A 22,110-nucleotide genomic window follows, 5' to 3' on the forward strand; every position below is an offset into this window, starting at 1 on the left:
CTCCTCTCCGCTCTTCTCCCCTCTGCTCTTCTGCTCTTTTGCCCTTCTGCTCTTTTGCCTCCTCTGGTCGTCTTCTTCCTCCGGTCCTCCTTCGACACTGTCCCCGTGATTATGCCAGTCTCTGCAGCTTATTATATAGCCATTAGGGGCGTGGCCTCCTGGTGACGTCACTGGGAGGCCCCACCCCCTATGTCACCGATGTCTCACACCCCCCCCCCATGTTGAGGGCATGAGGCCTGGTATGGTCCGGGGGGGTGGGGGCGCTCGCTCGTCACCTCCCCTTTCCTGGGCTGCATGCTCGGATAAGGGTCTGGTATGGATTTTGGGGGGGGACCCCACGCCGTTTTTTCGGCGTGGGGCTACCCTCAAATTCCATACCAGACCCGAAGGGCCTGGTTTGGAACCTGGGGGGGAACCCCACGCCGGTATTTTCCCCATTTTGGCAAGGAGTTCCCCCTCAAGATTCTCACAGCGCAAGTCGCACCGCAAGTCGGATCATCCTGATCCGACTTGCGGTGCGCCTTCCATTCAAATCAATAGGCTCCCATAGAGAACCATTGATTTTGAATGGAGGCAGAAAAAATGCTGCTAAAAGCGATGTGGCCAAACGTGCAATAACTCCAAATGGAAAAAGCTACTGAAAACACGTTTTTACAGCTGCTTTTTCCTGGCGTCAAGAAACAGCTTTGGAGCTCGTTTTTATGATGCCCTGTGTGCATGGAGCCTAAGTAGTACTCCAGGCAGAATGGTTTTGTCATATATTGTGTATGAAAAAAGTTATCCAAAATGATGGGATGATACCCTATGTCTGGATCACTGCTGTGTAGTGTAAAACCAGTTTCAGTCGTGCCTGAAGGTACAGCTAGTACAGTACTTCCTCCACTGCAGCTATTGCAGCAGCGGCTCTCAAAGTAAAAGGATCCTATTTACTCTCCATTTCCTCTCCCTTTGTCTATTCACAGAATGCCTTGTATTCTGTTACAGAACACCTTGGATTTCTAGGAATTAACAAGGGGCAGGGAGGAGCAGATAAAGTACAGAAATCCTTAACTCCTGAGAGTCGCAGGTCTTGTCCATTCACAGAAAGCCTTGTCTCTGTGAACTTGGGGCAAGGGGAGAGGAAAGGGTAAACATTTTTTTTTTTTTCTCCTGAATGAGAGCCGCAGCGCTGGAAGTACAACCTTAGCTGTACTTTCTGCCTTGAATGAAACTGATTTTTAAACTACACAGAAACTATCCGGATGTAGGGTACACAGTATAGTAATATCCTTCCTTTTCCCTCACACCCCTCAAAGCCTTCTGATTTAACAGTGAGGCTGTGTTTACACTGTTTAGTTGTTGGTGTGACCGGTCCTGTTTAGTTTCCCTTTTCACTAAACTGCAGTGATTAGTTGTGAATCTGCCTCCTTCGAATTAATGGTATTTTTACCTGAAATGCTTTTTTGAGCTTTGCTGCATAAAAAGAGACCATTGTGAATAAGCTCTTTAAGGCCAGTACTGATGAGGCCATCCCTTTTGTTAACTCTGCTTTCTCCTCCTATCAGCAAGCTTCATGTCAACACATTTGCATTCAGCGCACATTAGTGGTTCCTAGTCCTGCCCCTCATTGTCTAAGTACTGAACATTTTTAGAGGGTTTTGTGTTTGCAGTTTCTGTTTGTATAGTGCAGCTTTTCTTTTCTTTCATCAGATTTCTATCGCGATAAATGGATTTATGTTCAGAAAGGAAGTACACGAGAAGTAAGTATATTATGCAGCAGCCAAAAGAAATGTCTGTAGAGCAAGGGTGAGTAGCTGGCACCAGAAGATAAAATTTATTGTGATGCCCACACCACTAGAACCTTGCAAACTGGTCACGGTTATTCAGTGTGTTCAAGTGCTGCAAATCAGTCAAGATTATTCAATTAATTGACTAGCAAGAAATGTGGTTATAATATTTTAGAAACAAAAAGGTTTTACAGTTCACTTTTGTTTGCATAATTTTAAATATGGATACCACTAAGCAATATCGACTTTAATTCTACTGTGCACTTCATAACAGTTAAACCAGGAAAAAAGTTCTGCCTGTTTTTTAAGGGACAGAAAACGGACAAAGGTTAAATTGCTCTGCCCATTCCCTTAGCTGCAGTATGTTTCATGTCCCTTAGATGGGATACAGAGGTGATGTGTTTAAGTCCTACAGCACCTCTTATGCATCCCTAGGTTAACCCTTCATGTATATGCTCTGAGTGTCTTGTACATCCGATCTCTTTCAGTAAATACTCTAACCAACTAGAGGCTTGCTGCATGAGGCAGCAGAAAGCTTGGAGAAGAGCTCAGAGTCCAACTTCCGGCTATCTCATGCAGGAGTCGCTGAGAGGCCCAGCACATTTGTGGGCAAATGTCAGTGTTATTCCCCCCTCCACAACCATGGAGTTGCATCACATGACTGGTTTGTACTTTAGGGGGTTTACAAGTGGCCACAGCAGGTGGTGGAATACTTGGGAGAAATGTCTAATGTAAACAGCATGTTATTTAGGGTCACTGTGCACAATCTCCCTGTATGTTTTTTTTTTTTTTTGTGCCACTAAATTTAAAACCACATTATAACTACGTTTTAGCCACAGAAAGCCAATGAATTACCAATGCAAACACCAACTTCCTACTATGAATTTGGTGCTTGGCACTTCACCTTTTCTGTTTCAGTGTTTTCCCATTGATGTGATAGTTGAGAGTGAGCCAAGCACTAGCCTCCTAGTGTAAGTTTAATATTTGACATATGATATGTCCCTAGGTTTTTGGGTCCCCAGAATGCACTTGGAGCTAACTGAGATGTTTGGACACCTCTGCAGTATCTACACTAAAGGCTCGTACACACTTGACGAAAATCGGACGAAATATCCTCCAATTTTTTTCTCTCGTGCTCAGTGGTCATAACCGTTTTTAGTTGACAGTGCATAATGTTCACAAAATTTCTCGTCCGTTTTTTTTTTTTTTGGGACATTTGTTCCTAGACTTCCGGGTCGTCAGCAACTTCAGATCATGCGCGGTCGTTCATATCCGATTTTTCGCGGACGTACTGCATGCACATTAAACGAAAATTGGTCGTCTGGGGACGGACGATAAAAATTTCGGTGTTTGTCCCTCCGTTTTTTTTTTTTTCGTTGAAAATGTCGGCATCGTCTGCTGAAAGTTGTGTACACATTAGGCGAAAATCGTACGATTTTACCTCGGACGGGAATTTTCAGCAGATTTTCTACTAGTGTGTACCCCACCTAAGGTGCTGCTGTCCCTTTGCTTACCAGCTGATAAGTACTGTGTCAGTTTAAGGAACTTTTTTTTTTTTTTTTTTAAAGTGGAGTTCCACCCATTTTTGGAACTTTAGATCTATGTAATCCCCTTTAAAATGGCTTTTACCAATGGAAACTTTTTTTTTTTTTTTGCTAGTAAATACCTTAATTTCGGCTTTATTCCTCCTCTCCTCACTTCCTGGTCCGATCGGCGATGACGTCATTCGGCGATCCGCAGTGTCTGCTGGGATGTATTCTATTCCAGAAATCTCGCAGTAGCTGTATCTGTACTGAGCCGTGCCTGCCCCGCCTCCGCCCCGCCTCCTCTCATTGAGTTGCATTGTATGAACGTATTAAGGCTGTTCTCTGCCCCGCCTCCTCTCATTGAGTTGCATTGTATGAATGTATTAAGGCTGTTCTCTGCCCCGCCTCCGCCCCGCCTCCTCTCATTGAGTTGTATTGCAATACAACTCAATGAGAGGAGGCGGGCGGAGGCGGGGCAGAGAACAGCCTTAATACATTCATGCAATGCAACTCAATGAGAGGAGGCGGGGCAGGCACGGCTCAGTACAGATACAGCTACTGCAAGATTTCTGGAATTGAATACATCCCAGCAGACACTGCAGATCGCCGAATGATGTCATCGCTGATCGGACCAGGAAGTGAGGAGAGGAGGAATAAAGCCGAAATTAAGGTATTTACTAGCAAAAAAAAAAAAAAGTTTCCATTGGTAAAAGCCATTTTAAAGGGGATTACATACATCTATATATTCCAACCTATTAAAAATGGGTGGAACTCCGCTTTAACTGTCTGTCTGGGGATTAAAAGCCATGCATGTGCTAAAGGCACCTTTGCATCCAAGGCCGTATGAAAAAAAGCATGGTGTTTCAAAATAAGCTGTATATATGGCAAGCCATTATTCAATAGCTGTAAAAGTAAACTTGAAATCCAGAGCTTCTATATTGCCTGTATGCTTTTAATTCAGTTAGCCAAGGATTTGGTCTCATCAGAAGCCAACTAACAAACTATAGTGTAAATGAGGTGAAAACCTATTTGATTCTAAAGTGAATATAAATCTCCCACATGTGTCGGGTATGGTTGAATCCTTTTTATCAGCAAATGTAGAGATATATAATCTATCCATTTGAAGGGAACACATATATATTTTTTTTTTTCTTCAGTACTTTTTGAGGTTTTTTATTTTTTTATGCTTTTTAATCAGGTAACTTTTTTTTTTTTTTTTTTTTTTAACCGCTTCCATACAGAGCAGTTTGACACCCTTCCTGCCCAGACCAATTTTCAGCTTTCAGCACTCTCACACTTTGAATGACAATTGCTCAGTCATGCTACACTATAACCAAACAAAATTTTTATCATTTTTTTTCACACAAATAGAGCTTTCTTTTGGTGGTATTTGATCACAACTGGGGTTTTTTTTTTTCGTGATATATGCAAAAAAAGAGCAAAAATTTTGAAAAAAAAACACTTTTTTTTAGTTTCAATTATGAAATTTTGCAAAAAATAAATTTTTCTTCATACATTTGGGCCAAAATGTATACTGCTACATGTCTCTGGTAAAATTAACCCAAATTAGTGTATATTATTTAGTCTGTGTGAAAGTTATTGAGTCTAGAAGCTATGGTACCAATTACTGAAAATTGATCACACCAGATGTACTGACTGCCTATCTCCTTTCTTGAGGCCCTGAAATGTCAGGACAGTACAAATACCGACCAAATGACCCCTTTTTGTAAAGTAGACAGTCCAAGGTATTTAGTAAGAGGCATGGTGAGTTTTTTGAAGTTGTAATTTTTTCCCACAATTCTTGGGAAAATGAAGAAAAAATTTTTTTTTCTTTTTTTTCCCACAAAGTTGTCAATTTATAAGCTATTTCTAACACATAGCATGTACACAGCAAAAATTACACCCAAAAATACATTCTGCTACTCCTTCCGAGTATGGCGATACCACATGTGTGAGACTTTTACACAGCCTGGCCACAAAAAGAGACTCCACGTCCAAGAAGCACATTCAGGCGTTCTAGGAGCATAAATACACATAAAACTTTCTTACTACCTATCACACTTTTCAAGGCCCTAGAGCACCAATACAATGGAAAAGTCCACAAAATGACCCCATTTTGGAAAGCAAACACTCCAAAGTATATTCTATGAGGCATAATGGGTCGTTTGAACATATCATTTTTTTCCACAGGTTTTTGGAAAATGTGGGAAAAAAATGAAAACTTTTTTTTTTTTTTACACAAAGTTGTCAATTTATAGGTTATTCCTAACACATAGCATGTACACAGCAAAAATGACACCCCAAAATACATTCTGCCACTCCTCCTGAGTATGGCAATACCACATGTGTGAGACTTTTTCACAGCCTAGCCATATAGAGGGGCCGAACATCCAAGGAGCATCATCATGCATCCTAGCCACTTGCCTAGGCCTATTTTTGACATTTGGTGTTTACAAGCTAAAATCAGTTGTTTTGCTAGAAAACTGCTTAGAACCCCCAAACATTATATATTTTTTTTTAGCAGAGACCCTAGAGAATAAAATGGAGATTATTGCAATATTTTTTATCACACCGTATTTGCGTAGCGGTCTTCCAAACGCAATTTTTTTGGAAAAAATTCACTTTTTTTAATTAAAAAATAAGAAACCAGTAAAGTTAGCCCAATTTTTTTCCATAATGTGAAAGATAATGTTAAGCCGAGTAAATAGATACCCAACATGTCATGTTTCAAAATTGCGCACGCTCACGGAATGGTGACAAACTTTGGTACTTAAAAATCCCCATAGGCGACAATTTAAAAATTTCTACAGGTTGCCATCTTTGAGTTACAGAGGAGGTCTAGGGCTCAAATTATTCCCCTTGCTCTAACGATCGCGGCGATACCTCACATGTGTGGTTTGAACACCGTTTACATATGTGGGCGGGGTTTCTGTATGCATTCGCTTCTGTGCGCGAGCTAACGGGGACAGGGCGCTTTAATTTTTTTTTTTTTTTTACTATTTATTTTATTTATTATTTTTTATTTTTACACCGTTTAAAAAAAAAAAAAAAAAATTGATCATTTTTATTTCTATTAAAAGAAATGTAAATATTCCTCGTAATAGAAATAGGCACGACAGGACCTCTTTTTTGTGAGATCTGGGGTCAAAAAGTCCTCAGATCTCACAAGTACACTAAAAGATAGAAAAAAAAAAAAAATAATTATAATATAAAATGAAAAAAAAAAAAAAAAGGACCTTTAAACCGGTTGCTAGGCAACAACATTTTCCGTAGCTCCGGTCCTCCAAGACCATAGAGTCAAGTGAGGGCAAGCTTGCCCTCACTCGACATCCTGTCTGTGAGGATTCGGGACCGGATCGTTTTCCCCTCTGCCGGCGGGTCCGGTAAGCGGGGAAAAGGACCGGAACGCGTCGGGAGGGGGGGGGGGGCGCCTCTTCCGCCATCCCGGAAGGGTGATCCCACGGCGAATCCGCCGCTGGGACCACCCTTATCGGAAAGCCAACCGTCCACCGTTTAAAAAAATACCAGGGTTATGGCAGCTATCTGCTGCCATAACACCGGTATTTAGGTTTAAACGGACGACGTATATAAACCTTTTTGGACTTGGACATGGTGGCTGTATGAAGGGTGACAGGTACTCGGGTACTTTGTTGGGCAGGTGACAGGTACTCTGGTACTGATGAGCAGGTGGCAGGTACTCGGGTACTCCGATAGGCAGGTGACAGGTACTCGGGTACTCTGATGGGCAGGTGACAGGCAGGTGATAGGTACTGATGAGTAGTACTCACTGACTGATAGGTGATAGGTGATACTGTACTGATGGGTACTGATGATCAGTACTGATACGTGATAGGTACTGATGAGTACTGATGAGTAGTGATGGGTACTGATGAGCAGGCGGCAAGTACTTGGGTACTTCAGGCGTCAGGTACTCTGATGAGCAGGTGGAAGGTACTCGGGTACTCTGATGGGTAGGTGACAGGTACTCAGGTACTCTGATGACAGGTACTCAAAGTACCTGAGTACCCGTCATCAGAGTACCCGAGTACCCGTCATCAGAGTACCCGAGTACCCGTCATCAGAGTACCCGAGTACCCGTCAGAGTACCCGAGTACCTGTCATCAGAGTACCCGCGTACCTGTCATCAGAGTATCCGTCATCAGAGTACCTGAGTACCTGTCATCAGAGTACCCGAATACCTGTCACCAGCCCATCAGAGTACGCGAGTACCTGTCATCTGAGTACCTGATGACAGGTACTCGGGTACTTTGATGGGCTAGTGACAGGTGCTCTTTATTGGGGGGGGGGGCAATCAGTGTGTTTAGGGTGCACTGTAGTTGGTAACTAGCTGTTACCACAATCTCCTCCTCACACAGGATCAGTGTGTGAGGAGGAGAACACGGTGACAGCTAGTTACCGTGTTCTCTGTTGACATTTGTGACCGGCTGTGATTGGACACAGCCGGTCACGTGGCAAAGAGCCAATTTCATTGGCTCTTTACCTAGATCGGGGATCGACTCTGTCCGAGGGACGAGCCTCGTCCCCGATCGCTGCTCTGCGCGCCCCCGGGGGCGCGCATTGCAGAGAGAACGAGCGGCTCGTGCTGGAGCCGCTCATGTGATCGGCTGTGATTGACACAGCCGATCACGTGGTAAACAGCCAATTTCTATTGGCTGTTTACCTTGATCAGTGATGGGCTATGTCCGAGGGACGAGCCTCATCCCTGATCGCGCCGCTGCGCGCCGCCGGGGGCGGGCAGTAGCAGCTAGAACGGGCCGACGTCATATGACGGCGGCCCGGATCTAGACAACCACTTTGCCGACGTCATTTTACATGACTCGGTATGGAAGTGGTTAAATATGACAACTTTTTATGTTTACCATTTTAAGCTGTATTAATAGACCTAAAAGAAAGGTGCAGCTCAACCTCTCCAAAGGCCGGGAGAGAATGAATTCCCATTAGCCCTGGCCAAAAACCGTCACTCACAATTAGAGTGTTCACCTCTAGCCTAATTTTGCATCTCCTATAAAGAGGATGACCTCAAGAGTTGCATCACAGAGGGAATACTGGTATAGTAAATATAAGTACTTTATTGATTAAGCAAAAATACAAAAAAAAATTCAAATTTAAGGATCTACAAAACACCTCTACAAAACACCTCTACAAAACACCTCCACCAATCTAGTTAAAAGCTGACAAAGTTGTCAATCCAGGCAGGCAGCTGCATCATTCAACCACCCAAAACAATGAATATATTGAAGTAATCTCAGCCAGGAATTGAATTCTCAATGTGAACCTGGAAGGAATATACCACTTTAAAGCTGGCAGATGCTAAGCTCTAATCAAAAACAGCAACTATCTAGAACAGTGGTAAGCAACCTTTGCATTCCAGCTTGTGTTGAAACTACAAATCCCATCACCCCTCTCTCCAGTATTCATGTCTGTGGCTTTCAGTTGTTGTAGCTTATGGGAATATGTGCTTCAGCACAACTATGCTGAGGTTGTCCACCCTGATCTAGAGGCTTATTTACAGCTGTGTTGTGAAATGAATATGAAAATCTGTGTAATTACGCAAACTGCAGTTCATTGAAGCAGTGTTGGTGCCTGCAACACTATGCCAAGGGAATCTTTTTATTGGACCAAGGAGCTTGTCTGTGACTATATTGGAGGACAAAGATTTAAAAAAAAAAAAAAAAAAAATCTTCAAAAAAACGAATAAAATTAATGTTTCTCAATCCATACAGTAAGTTGATTTTGGAGTGCAGTATACAAATCCACTGTTTGCCTCAGTTAACCATGTGAAGAAAGGGTTATCATTTGCTGCATACTGTTACAATATATATATAAAATCTGACTTATTTGTTTGTTTCTGTGACAGAGACATGGCTATTGCACCTTGGGTGAAGCATTTAATCGTTTAGACTTTTCAAGTGCAATTCAGGATATCCGGAAATTTAATTATGTTGTCAGAGTAAGTGTTTTATTGCTCTGTATTTTATCAATGATCATGCTGATGATTTGTCATAGATAAACATAATTTTAACTGCTTTTACTTTTTGTCCTTAAAGTGATTCTCATAGAAGGATGAGTCGCATGTGTTTTACTTTCAGGAAGGCTTGGGAGGGGAGTTCCAATCCGTGCTGTCTGGCTTTTAAAGCCCAGCTCTAGCTTCACCTGTCTGTGTATGCCTATTCTGTGTCTGGGGGTTATTGAATCAATCCAGCCAGCCCTCTTGAATTGTACCCCTCTCTAGTGTAGCTCTGTAAACTATACATAATTGTTATGAAAGTTGCTACACATTAAGTCTGCAAATGCCCAGTGTCATGCAAATTTGTCAGCAGCTTTCTCTCTGTCTCTGGGTTTGTCATTAACATGTACTGTATATGCTTGTATGGTTAAAGCCAAGGGGTGTCAAATCCACATTAGGATGGAGAGTGTTATGGGATGACAGACTGGCCTGTGTTTTGAAAGCTGTAATCAATTTGAACTGTGCATGTCCTTCTGCTCTATCAACATAAGGTTGAAAAAAAAAAACATATCAGCCCCCGTTCCTAAATTCTTGGAAATGTGGTATATGCATTGCTTTCATAAGACGTCAATTTATAGGGATGATCTGGCATTAAAAAAATAAAAACCTCCAATTGCTCAAGCAAAAATCCTGATGAGCTCTAATGCTTTGCAATTCTATAAAAACAATTTTCAATGTATTGTAATTTAAGAATTTCATAGAAAGAGAGAGGCTTGTAAAATATCTTGAAGGAAGTAATAGTAGGAAGCTCCTTAATGTGAAGTTGATTGTACTTGAAGATTGAATATTTATCAATTTGTTTAGGGAACAGCAATCTGGGAAGGGCAGCCTAGATTTGACACCCCTATGGTGCAATGCACATTGTGCAGCTATTTTGGTGGAAAATGCCCAACTTGGAGACAGATAAGCTCACTCTAGCATGTTCTTCTCCCAATCAGGTATGCTTGGAACATCTCGTGGAGAGACTCCAGGAGACCTCACAATAAAATGTGCAGGCCACCTCTATAGGCACCTCTTGATTTGGGGGTGTAGAGACCCTACTCTGGGTCATTTTTTGATGTCGTCATGCACACTGATCTGATCTTCTGCACCATCTTATCATAATTCCTGCATTCCTGGTAGGGTCTCTTTTAGTTGACAAGTCTAAGAGGAAAGGGCAAGCAAGGACCGACTCACAAAATGGAGATGATGGCGGACACAAGCAGAGCCAGAACATATTTGTGAACATGCACCTGATGGCAGTACTGCCTAAATAGCCTACATGTGTTGCACCTAACATTACAATATGAAGCCACCATGTAGGTGCTTGGAGAGTGGAGGGCTTCAGGGTTTGGTACTTATGGGAGCTGAAAGGAATAGCTCTAAACCAAGTCCTAGTCAGGTACACCTGTTTTTTAAACTGATTTTGGGATGTGCACTTACCCTTGGTTCACACCCATGCATTATGTTAGTGCTTTTTACAGAAACGCACTACAGTCCATTTAACATGGTTTACTATTTAGCTAAACCATTGAAGCAGTCTTGGTGCCTGTTTTTTTTTTTTTTTTGGAAAGGGTCATGGACATTTTTTCCACACCAAATTGTGTTTTGCCTCTATTTCGTGTAATAGACTTCAATAGACCCTCACCAAAATTGCAAATATGCGTATTTGATGCTTTTTGCAATTTCTTTTCTAATAGGAAAGTATGACAGTTCTGTTCATGGAGTGTGACTTTACACTTTTTGGCACTCAAGTAGCATCAAGAGTGCAGGGACCTTGTGTGTCCAGAGTCGCATGTTAGGGTTGAGGGCTAGGGTAAGGGTTAACGGTTAAAACACTAACCCTAATGATTACCTCTAGCCTTTAACCCTAACCACTGGAATTTTTAACACACAAATGTTCCTGCAACACTGTGATGTGACTTTGATGTTGAGTGCCAGAGTGTCAAGTCGCACTTCATGAAATGTAGTTTGTGTACATTTCATAGAAGCATTATCTGCCAGGGCTAGTATATGTGGAGTTACATATATATTATATATATATATATATATATATATGTATATATATATGTGTGTGTGTGTGTGTGTGTGTATACACTAAATGTCTCGCTATCAGACTTGGTTCAATGCTCCTTTTGGCAACTAACTTCTCATTCTCAGTGGTCGTCCTCTCTTCCCTATTTCAGGATCAATTTAACCTTGACTTACTGTACATTATATATGGCTAATGATCACTCACCCCTTTATTGGAATCATGAGACAAGTCTAATAATCTCATGGTGGGGTCGCATCCACGTGATCAAGATGACCCTTCTTTTGAAACTCCTGTACGCTTTTCGGGTCTTGCCTGTTTTGGTCCCCCCACATATTTTGCGTTCTTTACAACGTCATATTCTTCACTTTGTTTGGGGTTCAACCAAACGGAGATTGAATCAGGCGGTGCTAAACAGACAGAAACGTGTAGTTGGTTTGGTCCATTCCATCCTAAACCTTTAAACCCTATTCTGTCTCATTCGCTAGTGATTTGGGATTCGGTTAAATATTCTGCGGGGCTACTCTCACCTCGCCTACCTCTTTTTTGGAGATTTTTAATTGTCCATGGTTTCCTCCAGGGTTAGATGACCAGCACAGCTTTCATTGGTGACACTCTAAGGGCCTGAGGACAGTACATTCCTTTCTTACTACCAGAGGGATATACACATTTCAACAGCTTCAGGAGACTTGTGAAGCTCCGGATAGAGAGAGAGAGGTACCGTTATCTTCATATTCACCACTTCTTAGACTCCCTGGTTAGAAATTATGACAGTTCCCGACATTCGACTGCGTTTGAAACCAGATACCATTCTCAACCGACTACTCGGGGCCTAGTCTCGTTGCTTTATTCTTCTCTTATTGGAGCCTCTAACACTCAAACCCCCTCCTACTGTGTATGATGGGAGGCAAACTTGGGAGCCCTTAAATCCCCTGAGGACTGGTCCAAGATGGGCGAAGCCCTTTTTCGGTCCTCTCGTAATGTTAGCACAAAAGAATTCTTTAAAGGTTATGTCCAGATGGTACTACACCCCAGTGGGAATTGCAAAATGCCTCCCGACCTACCCAGCGTTGAGTTTTCCAGGTTGTTCTGATCAGGGCGATATAAAGCACATATGGTGGACAGGCCCCAAAGTTAAAAGGCTGTGGATTCGGGTGTACACTTTGGTCAATATGCTCTTTCGTTCTAAAATACGCAAGGACCCCTGGAAAGCTTTAATTCATAAACCCATCTTGGAGTTAACAAAATGTGAACGTATCTTTGCAAAACATATTTGAATGGCTACGAAACAAACCATTGAAATGGTGTGAAAAACGCCTCTCCTTTCTTTTGAGGAGGTGAAGCGACAGGTGCATGGTACGCTGACAAACGTGGAGCTTATGGCAATATTCACAGATACTAGAGACAAATTTTGGCAACCTTGGCTGGACCAGTTTCCAGCGAGGAATCCACCTTCCCGCTTTCTGGATTTATAGCAAAATTCTGTTCAGCCCACTGGTGGTGGCCATGGATTCCCCGGGGTTCGGCTTTTCTTTTTCACCACGCTCTTCCTCTGTCTTCTATTCTTACTCTTCTTTTCTGTTCTCTCCTCCTCCTTCTTTTTTTTCCTGCGACTTGGCATACCTTCTAGGTTCTGACCATTGAGAACTATATATGACTTATTACTCCATAGACCGTAAAGGTACCGAGACATCCTTACCTGGCTACCTTTTTAATCTTTGTTTGAAGTTACAGGATACGCTATGTATGAGGCCTAATTGTCTGTGATATGTATGTAACCTTTCCTCAAATTACCGTCCGCCATTGGCCTTGGCATCCGTTTACTGCTTTATGAGTTTGTCTTTATTCAAATAAAAATATTGTGAAAGAAAATTATCAGGCTACAGAGGGCTGAATTCAAAGACCTAATGTCCCAGAGGTGTTCTATTGGAATTAGGTCAGGCGAGCGTGGGGGCCATTCAATGGTATCGATTCATTCATCCTCCAGGAACTGGCTGCATACTCTCGCCACATGAGGCCGGGCATTGTCGTGCACCAGGAGGAACCCAGGACCCACTGCACCAGTGTAGGGTCTGACAATGGTTCCAAAGATTTCATCCCAATACCTAATGGCAGTCAGGGTGCCATTGTTTAGCCTGAAGGGGTCTGTGTGTCCTTCCATGGATATAACTCCCCAGACTATCACTGACCCACCATCAAACTGGTCATGTTGAACAATTTTACAGGCTTCATAACATTCTCCAGACCCTTTTACGTCTGTCTCTCCTGCTCAGGGTGAACCTGCTCTCATCCGTGAAAAGCACAGGACGCCAGTGGGCGAACCTGCCAATGCTTGTGTTCAATGGCAAATGCCAATCGTGCTCTGTTGGGCCCACAGGCCACCCTCATGAAGTCTGATTGTTTGGTCAGACATTAACACCAGTGGCCTGCTGCAGGTCATTTTGTAGGCCTCTGGCAGTTCTCATCCTGTTCCTCCTTGCACAAAGGAGCAGATACTGGTTCTGCTGATGGGTTAAGGACTTCTACTGCCCTGTCCAGCTCTCCTAGAGTAACTGCCTGTCTCCTCCATGCTCTTGAGACCATGCTGAGAGACACTGCAAACCTTCTGGCAATGGCACATATTGATGTGTCATCCTGAATGAGTTGGGCTGCCTGTGCAACCTCTATAGGGTCCAGGTATCGCCTCATGCTGCCAGTAGTGACACTGACCCTAGCCTAATGCAAAACTAGTGAGAAATAGTCAGAAAAATTAGTAGGGAAAAAATTTCAATGGCCTCCACCTGTAAAACCATTCTGTTTTGGATGTTGTCTCATTGTTGCCCATCTAAGCCCCTGTATTTCATTAACTCCCAAAGCAGCTGAAACTGATTAACAACCCTCTGCTACTTAACTGACCTTGTCAATATCCCAGGAGTTTAATTGACTCCTGATTACGTTTTTTTCCTTTAATTATTTGGCGCAGTGTAGAATTGTGTTGGGTGTCCAAGCCCAGGGGATGGGCATGTCCTTTCATTTGAAATTGTCTCTACAAATGGGTAAAATGATTTATCTGTCTCTTAATAGTCTTCTCTCCACCCACAGCTGCTCCAGCTGATAGCAAAGTCTCAGCTTACATCACTGAGTGGTGCAGCACAGAAGAATTATTTCAATGTTTTGGAAAAAATTGTCAAAAAAGGTAATATGCACATTATAATCACTGTGAATACATATGAGCATTGCTGTTGATTTTTTAATTGCAGTAAATTGTTAGCATAATTGACCAAATAGTTAAACCTGTGGATTCTTAAAAGCTATTAAACTGTCCCCTTCGCTGCACTAATCACAAAATCTGGAACACTTAATTGTGTAAATTTGGATAAACGCTTGCATATAGGTGCACTGTACTGTCCCTGTACCATGCTAGATGGCAGATGAGGCCTTTCATTACCTTTGGTCATCAATAGGTTTGGGGGACAGGGCTTAGATCTCCCAGGGCACTCAGAAATAATCTGAAGATTCATATAGGATGCCAAACATTGCAAGTGTGTCCTGAGTGAACTGCGGGCTCTGAGAACGGGGCACTGAAAAGCGCAAACACTGCCTGTCATGCTGGATAGGAAGCAGTTTCACTGCATCGTCATTTGGCAACTGACATTTGTGTGACTTTCACATTTTGGGTGGAATTGGCTTTTTATTTGTAAATGCAGGTATCTCTTTTTAAGGCAGGGGTAAAAGTGGTTGTAAACCCTTACATATACCCAGTAAAGTCACTAGCCTCAGGTGATACAGAGATAAATCAAATGCTCCTACATACGTTGTACTGGTTTATCTGCAGTATTTTATACTCTACATCTGTGCAAAGTCCAGAATATTATAAAGCTTGTCTGAGCTGTCAGGAAAAAAAAAAGGGGGCGGAGAGCTGAAATTACACATTGCAGCGCTCAGTGGGGGGAGATCTGACAGCTGATTGGAGGGAAGGGACACACCCTCCTCCACACAGGACCAGATAAATGGGGCAGAGGCCAGAAATGACACTTTGTGCTCTGGATTGAGACAAGTACACACTATAGAGGGATATGCTTTGTTCATATTTCAGGTCTGATGTTTATAACCTTAGCCACCCCTTTAGTCTTGCACATTTTTGTTAAGGCTCCTCTCCTATTCTGAAATTGCTTACTCTGATTTCACTGCACACTGTAAGCTTCTCTTGGTGAAAATTAAAAGGAATTCGAAGCTGAAGCAAGTAAGGTAGAACCTGTCCCATCTGGCTGGAGAACATCCATCTAGTCTTCACAGCCCAACCTTTCTTCTCCTGGCTCACCCCTTTTATTCATTGGATTTCAGGTCTTTCAAACGTGTAGGCTTAGCATCACATTGTGGGTGTTACCCAGGGAGGTCTGCCTGCAAATACAGCGTGCTTGATCGCCCATCTGACATTTACTTATGCTAATATCAAATGGGTTGAGTATGGAGGCAGAAGCTGAGATGTTTTCAGGAAACTGTGTACAGCACCCTGCCGAACTCCCTGATCTGCCTGCATTGCACAAGAAATCCTAGAGACTCTATGACCTTACTGGGTCTAAAATAAGGTGTGTAATGAAAAGGAAAGGTTTTACTTAAAAATGTTGTTCGCATATTAATAAAGGAGGTAGTGGGGGGAGGGGTACCATGGAAAGCAAAATAAAGGTAGGTTAAACGTCAGCCAAAAAAAATAGTTTCTGTTGCTGATGCAGCACGCGGGGCAACTCCAACCAATATGGGGGAAAAAAAGCAGCTTGCTTGTTTATGCTTTCAATACTATGTACGAGGGATGTCTATTAAATAACGAGACTGATTAAATAACTCCACCTTTTATTTATATAGTATGTATTGCAAATCGAATGCTTGTCCCCTTCAATATATTCCCCATTTGCACAAATACATTGCTGCAGTCTTATTTTCCACTGGTCGAAGGCATGGAGAAGATCCAGTTTCGGTCAGCTGTTTCAACACATTCCCCGTTTTCTTCTTTACAGCATCATCTGACTCAAAACGTGTCCCTTTTTTAAGCACTGACTTTAACTTTCGGGAAAAGAAAAGTCGCATTGTGCTAAATCGGGCAAATTTAACGTGCTTGTTGGTCAAACTGCATTAGAGTGCTGTGTGAGCAGGGGCATTGTCCTGGTGAAGAATGAAACCATTTTCCCACAGTTGCGGACGTGTTTTTTTTTTTTTTTTTTTTGACTTTCTCTCAGCTTTATCAAAACTACACCTTTTGATATCAAAAAACACAATTGGCATGGCTTTGAATTTTGACTTGCTTTGATGAGCTTTTTTCATTCTTGGTAATGTATTTTCCAACCAAACTTAGCTTTTTTTTTTTTTTTTTGGGCACACTATAGAAAACCCAACGAAATGGCGACTCACAATCAACTAAACATCCTAGAGTGTTGCTGCTTGTCATGCAGGTTCAAACATGTTCAAGGTCAACATGCATGCAGTTATACCGGTTCTGACTGCTTTGTTTACTAAGTGGAATCAGTCTCGTTCTTTAAAAGACCTACCTCATTTATCTGTCAGTTATGGCCAAATTTGCAATCTTTCTTTCTTTTTTTTCAGTGGTAGAAGATCAGTACAATCCACGTTTACTACGAGATCTCCTTCATGACCTGAGCTCTACACTATGCATGTTGCTGAAAAGATTTATATTAGTTGGAAATATCAATATCTGGATTTGTCGCTTAGAGGCTATCCTTTCCTGGCAGGAGCAACTGATGAATCTGCAGATCAATCCGGTACGGCCACGTTTTTGGGATTTCTCTTTATGATGAAGGAATCTGTTATAGATGTTTCTAATGATTTCCTGTTTTTGCTTCCTTCCCCAGCAACTTGGCAATAGCCTTAAATTTAGCGATATGCCATTGCAAATGCAAAACAACATATTCCACAGGTTTTCAGATGCCTGGGACATCATCAATCTTGGCCAACTGAATCAAACTTTACATGTTCTAAGTGAAGACCGTCATCTCTGGAAAACACTGTGCAAGTATCACTTTACAGAGAAAATGGTACACATTTTACTAAATAATACAAATCTTATCATGTATCGTTCTAACTTTCGCTTTTAATCCATTTTCAACCTGCAGTCTGTAGATAAACATTCCTCTGCATGATGTTGAGACTGCTTTGGTAAACAACCCTAATTTTCCACTACCTCTGATCATGGTGTTCACATGGGTTTGTTTTCAATATAATTATGCTGGCTCAGCTGTCACTGTGCCTCTCACAAATTGAGACACAATGAGGGGAATTTATCAAAACTGAAGCAGACAGAATCTGGAGCTGCGGATCATAGTAACAATCAATTTCTGTCTTCAGATAAGTTTTGAAAATGAAAGATAGATGCTGAATGGTTGCCATGCACAGCTGCCTAATTATTGTATTTATTTTATTTTTCTTTATAAAATCGCCCCAATGTAGTGCCACCTGCTTTAAAAAAATTATGATATTAATAAACAGTATATAATCATTAAAATATATTTTTATGATTTAAAGAGGAAGTAAACCCTCCTCTACAACTTGTACCTATAGGTAAGCCTATGATAAGGCATACCTATAGGTACTGTAAATATCTCCTAAACATGCACCGTTTAGGAGATATTTACCTTACATGCAGCCAGTGACGTCACTGGCGCATGCGCTCTGAAGGAACGGCCGCTCATGCCGTTCCTTCAGAGTCCCGTGCCGTGACTGTCGGCTCGTGCGCGGGAGTGACGTCACCGCGGCTCCGGCCAATCAGATGGCCGGATACCGCGATCCCGGAAGACGGGTGACTGGACATGTCGCCCGTCATAGAGGTGAGTGAGCGGCACGGCAGGGGCTCGTTCTAAGGTAAGCATTGCATAATGAGTATGCGATGCATACTAGCTCATTATGTCTTTCTCTTGCAGGGTGAAAAAAAAAAAATGCGAATTTACAACCTCTTTTAAGTGTAAAATGCATTTCTTTTCAAATTTTTTTTGTGTTTTTCAGCTGATAATAAAAATAATGAGCAGCGAATTTATCATATCCATGTATTAAGTCATATGTCCTTTAAAGGAGAAGTGCGGGTTCTTTAAAAGAAGAAAAAATAATATTCCCTTGGTGAATGCAGCATCAGTCCGGTGCTGCATCTGTCCCCCCGCTGCTTTTAAGATTGATAACTGAGCAATCAAAGACCGCTGATCACTCAGCTCTCAGTGTTCAATGAGTAGAGAGTCGGTGACTGTCAGTCACCGGCTCTCTGCTCTGCCCCTCCAGTGCTTACTGGAGCACAGAGATGTGGCAGGAGAGGCTGAGCCAGCTGCTGGTACAGGCATCTGGGTGGAACCCAAATGTAAAGGCAGGATTATTCTAGAGCCTGGTCCAGCTGAAAACTGGTCACAGGATTGCATAACTTACTGCACTCCTTTGATCCATAGAAGGAGCAAGAAAGCTTTGCCCCTACTTCTCCTTTCTAAGAAATGTGAAAAGCTAGAAGATGTAAAAAGTATCGTAGGGGATAGGGGTGTGTGGATTTTTTTTTTTTTCTTTAACACCTTCACGCCGACGGAACACAAATATGCTGCCTCGGCTTTAGGGGGTTGTACCGGGGTGATGCCTGCAGCTAGAGGCATTACCCACGTACCGTTTAAAGCTGACAGTTGGCTTTTTTTTAATGACGACCGATGAGGCTGAGCAGCCGCTGGATTGTCATTACAAGGAGTGGGAGGGGATGTTCACCCCCCCCCCCCCCACCTTCCGGGGGTCTCCTGTCCCAGCCAGCACGGCCACTGGCCGAAGACCCAAACAAAGCTGCATTTGGCTCTGATCGGGTCTCCAATGTAAAAACTCAGAAGCAATGTCATGGCATCACTTCCGGGTACTAGAGCCTTAAAGGCGCTAGATTTAAAAAAACGAACAAAAAAAACAGCATTCAAAGCTGTCAAACTTGGCGTTTTTTGAATGCTTTTAAATGCAGAGGAGGGGTTTGGGTTCTTTTAGACCCCGGATCCCTCCATAAAGTGTACCGGTCACTGCCTGTTACTGTCACAAGGTATGTTTACATTCCTTGTGACAGCAATAAAAGTGATCAAAATGTATTTATTTTTTTTCTTTTTAAATGGACAGTAGAAAAAAAAAATCAAATGGGAATAAAAAAAATTTAAAGCACTCTGTCCCTTCGTGCTCGTGCGCAGAAGCAAACTCATACGCAAGTCGCGCCCGCATGTGCAAATGGTGTTAACCACATGTGAAGTATTGCCGCAATCGTTGGTGTGAGAGCAATAATTCTAGCACAAGACCTTGAACTGTAAACAGGTAACCGTTAAAACTTTTAAAGCGTCGCCTATGGAGCTTTTTAAGTACCATAGTTTGTCGCCATTCCATGAGGTGTGCGAAATTTTAAAGCATGAAATGTTGGGTATCTATTTACTCGGCATAACATCTTTCACATTATACAAAACAATTGGGCTAACTTTACTGTTTTTTTTTTTAATTCATGAAAGTGTATTTCTTTCCAAAACTTTCAATTTGAAAGTCTGCTGCACAAATACCGTGACATAAAATTTTGCAACGATCGCCATTTTATTCTCTAGGGTCTCTGCTAAAAAATATATATGTTTTGGAGTTCTAAGTAATTTTAACTTGTAAGCAACATATGTCAGAAAAAGGCTTAGGCTCCAAGGAGTTAAGGTGCATTGGCTCTTGGGATTTGTCCAGCAATGTGTTACGATGTCTTTACTCCCTCCCTTATAGTTACTTATGGTTTCCCGCTTGCTTTCTTTACAATATTTTTTTCTGTTTGGTTTTATTCCTATAGTTTATATTTGAGTTCTTTCTAAACTGCTTCTAGCTTGCAAAGTTGCAGTCATCTCAGTTTGCACTGCTTGTGTTATTTTTCCAAGTCCTCTTCCCGGACGGCTCACAAAGAGGCACCTAACACAGGAAACATGATCTACATTATAAAAATGGCTGCTCACCAGCAGTACCTCAGTATGTGTTTCCTCTGGCCAGACAGGAAGAGTTTATTTTCTCTGTCCTTCGTGCTAGGTGGCAAGGGCCTCTTGGCTGCTGTATCCCAGTTACAGGGGCAGTGAACCTGGGCGTACAATCAGCTCGGTGCATCCAAGGCTGTTCAAAGGAATGGCCAAAAGAAGCCAGAATGCCGCAATCAGGGACCCCCTCTCCCTACCTCATGTTAGCAGGTCCCCAGTGGTGGATGAGCTGGTAGCAAGGAGGGTTTCATTCATGCGGTCTCTCTCCCAAGTGGTGCTCCATTGCCTGGCTCAGGTGAGCAGCTCAGCCTTCTCCCCACGCGGCCTGTGTCTCCAGCGCCAGCCAGGCACACGATGAGGTAATTTCCTCCAGGGGGCGGAAGTGATGTAGTGCCGACTGGAAGTAGTGTGGCAGCCATTTTGGGTAGGAGAAAATGCGGCGAGGACACCAGGTGAGATGGCGGGGCAGCACAGCACTTCTGGAGGTGCCGGATCTACAGCGCCAGCCCGGAACTCCCTGCTACACACCTAAACCCTTAAATACAGCAGAGCAGTGTGGCAGTCGGTCAAGCAAGTCACCATGGAGGTGGCTACTGTCAGGAAGGCAGGTCTGGAGGCGTCAGCTGAATCTGGCCCTAAGGTAAGGAAAAAGGAAGCTGTTTTTCTTTATGTAAATCAGGATCCTAAAAGCCAAGGGGAGGCACTCAAGAAAAGATGTGCTGTTTGTGGCAGGAAATTATCTTCTAGTTGGAAGAAAACACTTCGTCAAGATTGCATAGATCGCCTGTTTAAAGGAGAAACAGGGCTGTTCAAAAACGTTGATTCCATGAAGAAAAAGGGGACTCAAACATTGCAATAATTCAGAGAACCGGCGCAAGACTCCCAACAGTTGAGCCCTCTTACCCAGTACCTTCCAGTGCTCGCCCCAGCACAGCACCTGCTACGGCCATACCCAATCTTGTAATTCCGGAGCGAGGTACATTAGAAGGAATGGAAGACAGCAACGAGTCAGAATCTGAACCAGAAGATGGGGAACTGAAAGACGAAAAAACGACTAAAACACAAAGGTTTTTGTTTCCTTCAAAAGAAACGGAGGAGCTTCTGAAAGCCATCTATTGACACTTTAGAGCTCGATGAGGGGGAGGAGAACAAAGTATTGTTGGTACATGATCGATTGTATGCAGGGCAACAAACGGACCTTCCCCATTCACTCTTTTGACCGACACAATCCTTCAGGAGTGGAAGGAGCTAGAGAAAAGAGTATTCTTCCCCCAGCAACCTGAAGCGGTGATTTCCTTTTAGGGAGGAACGTGCTGCACTTTGGGATAAATGCCCCAAAATTGATGCTTCACTTTCCAAAGTATCAAAGTCTGAGTTGGCTTTTGAAGATGCAGGATCCCTTAAGGATCCAATGAAAAGAAAAACCGAAGGGTATCTTAAAAGAGCCTGGGAAGCCTGCACTACAAATTTCAAACCCGCTCTAGCCATCACCTCTGTAGCCTGTACACTGGACCGATGGCTTAAACTACTTTTGCTCCCTTCTTTGAGATGGATACTGTGAAAGAAGAAATTCCGGATGGTCTTCCTGCTGTAAAAAAAGTGGTAGCATACATTGCTGATGCCTCCACCGAAGCAGTGAGGTTCACTGCCATGTCCACAGCCCTCATAAATGAGGCAAGGAGAGCAGTCTGGCTAAAATCCTGGAATGGAGATCCTGCCTCAAAGTCTAGACTCTGTGCCTTTCCCTTCTCTGGGGAGTTGCTTTTTGACAAAGAACTCAAGTCTGTGTTGGAGAGGTCGGCCGACA

The 22,110-nt window shown here is 42.7% G+C and overlaps 1 protein-coding gene across 1 annotated transcript in view; it reads left to right on the forward strand.

The window, feature by feature from the left end:
• Window positions 1–22,110, forward strand: part of FBXO25 (F-box protein 25) — a 53,708-nt gene that overhangs the window by 4,146 nt on the left and 27,452 nt on the right. The window contains exons 3-7 of the mRNA XM_082252013.1: window positions 1,690–1,739; window positions 9,171–9,263; window positions 14,413–14,506; window positions 16,909–17,084; window positions 17,175–17,357. Coding sequence (XP_082108139.1) covers window positions 1,690–1,739; window positions 9,171–9,263; window positions 14,413–14,506; window positions 16,909–17,084; window positions 17,175–17,357 — 596 coding nt within the window. The remainder of the gene's footprint in view (window positions 1–1,689; window positions 1,740–9,170; window positions 9,264–14,412; window positions 14,507–16,908; window positions 17,085–17,174; window positions 17,358–22,110) is intronic.

This window comes from Pelophylax lessonae, assembly GCF_965119305.1.
Source record: "Pelophylax lessonae genome assembly, chromosome: 3".
Taxonomy (NCBI): domain Eukaryota; kingdom Metazoa; phylum Chordata; class Amphibia; order Anura; family Ranidae; genus Pelophylax; species Pelophylax lessonae.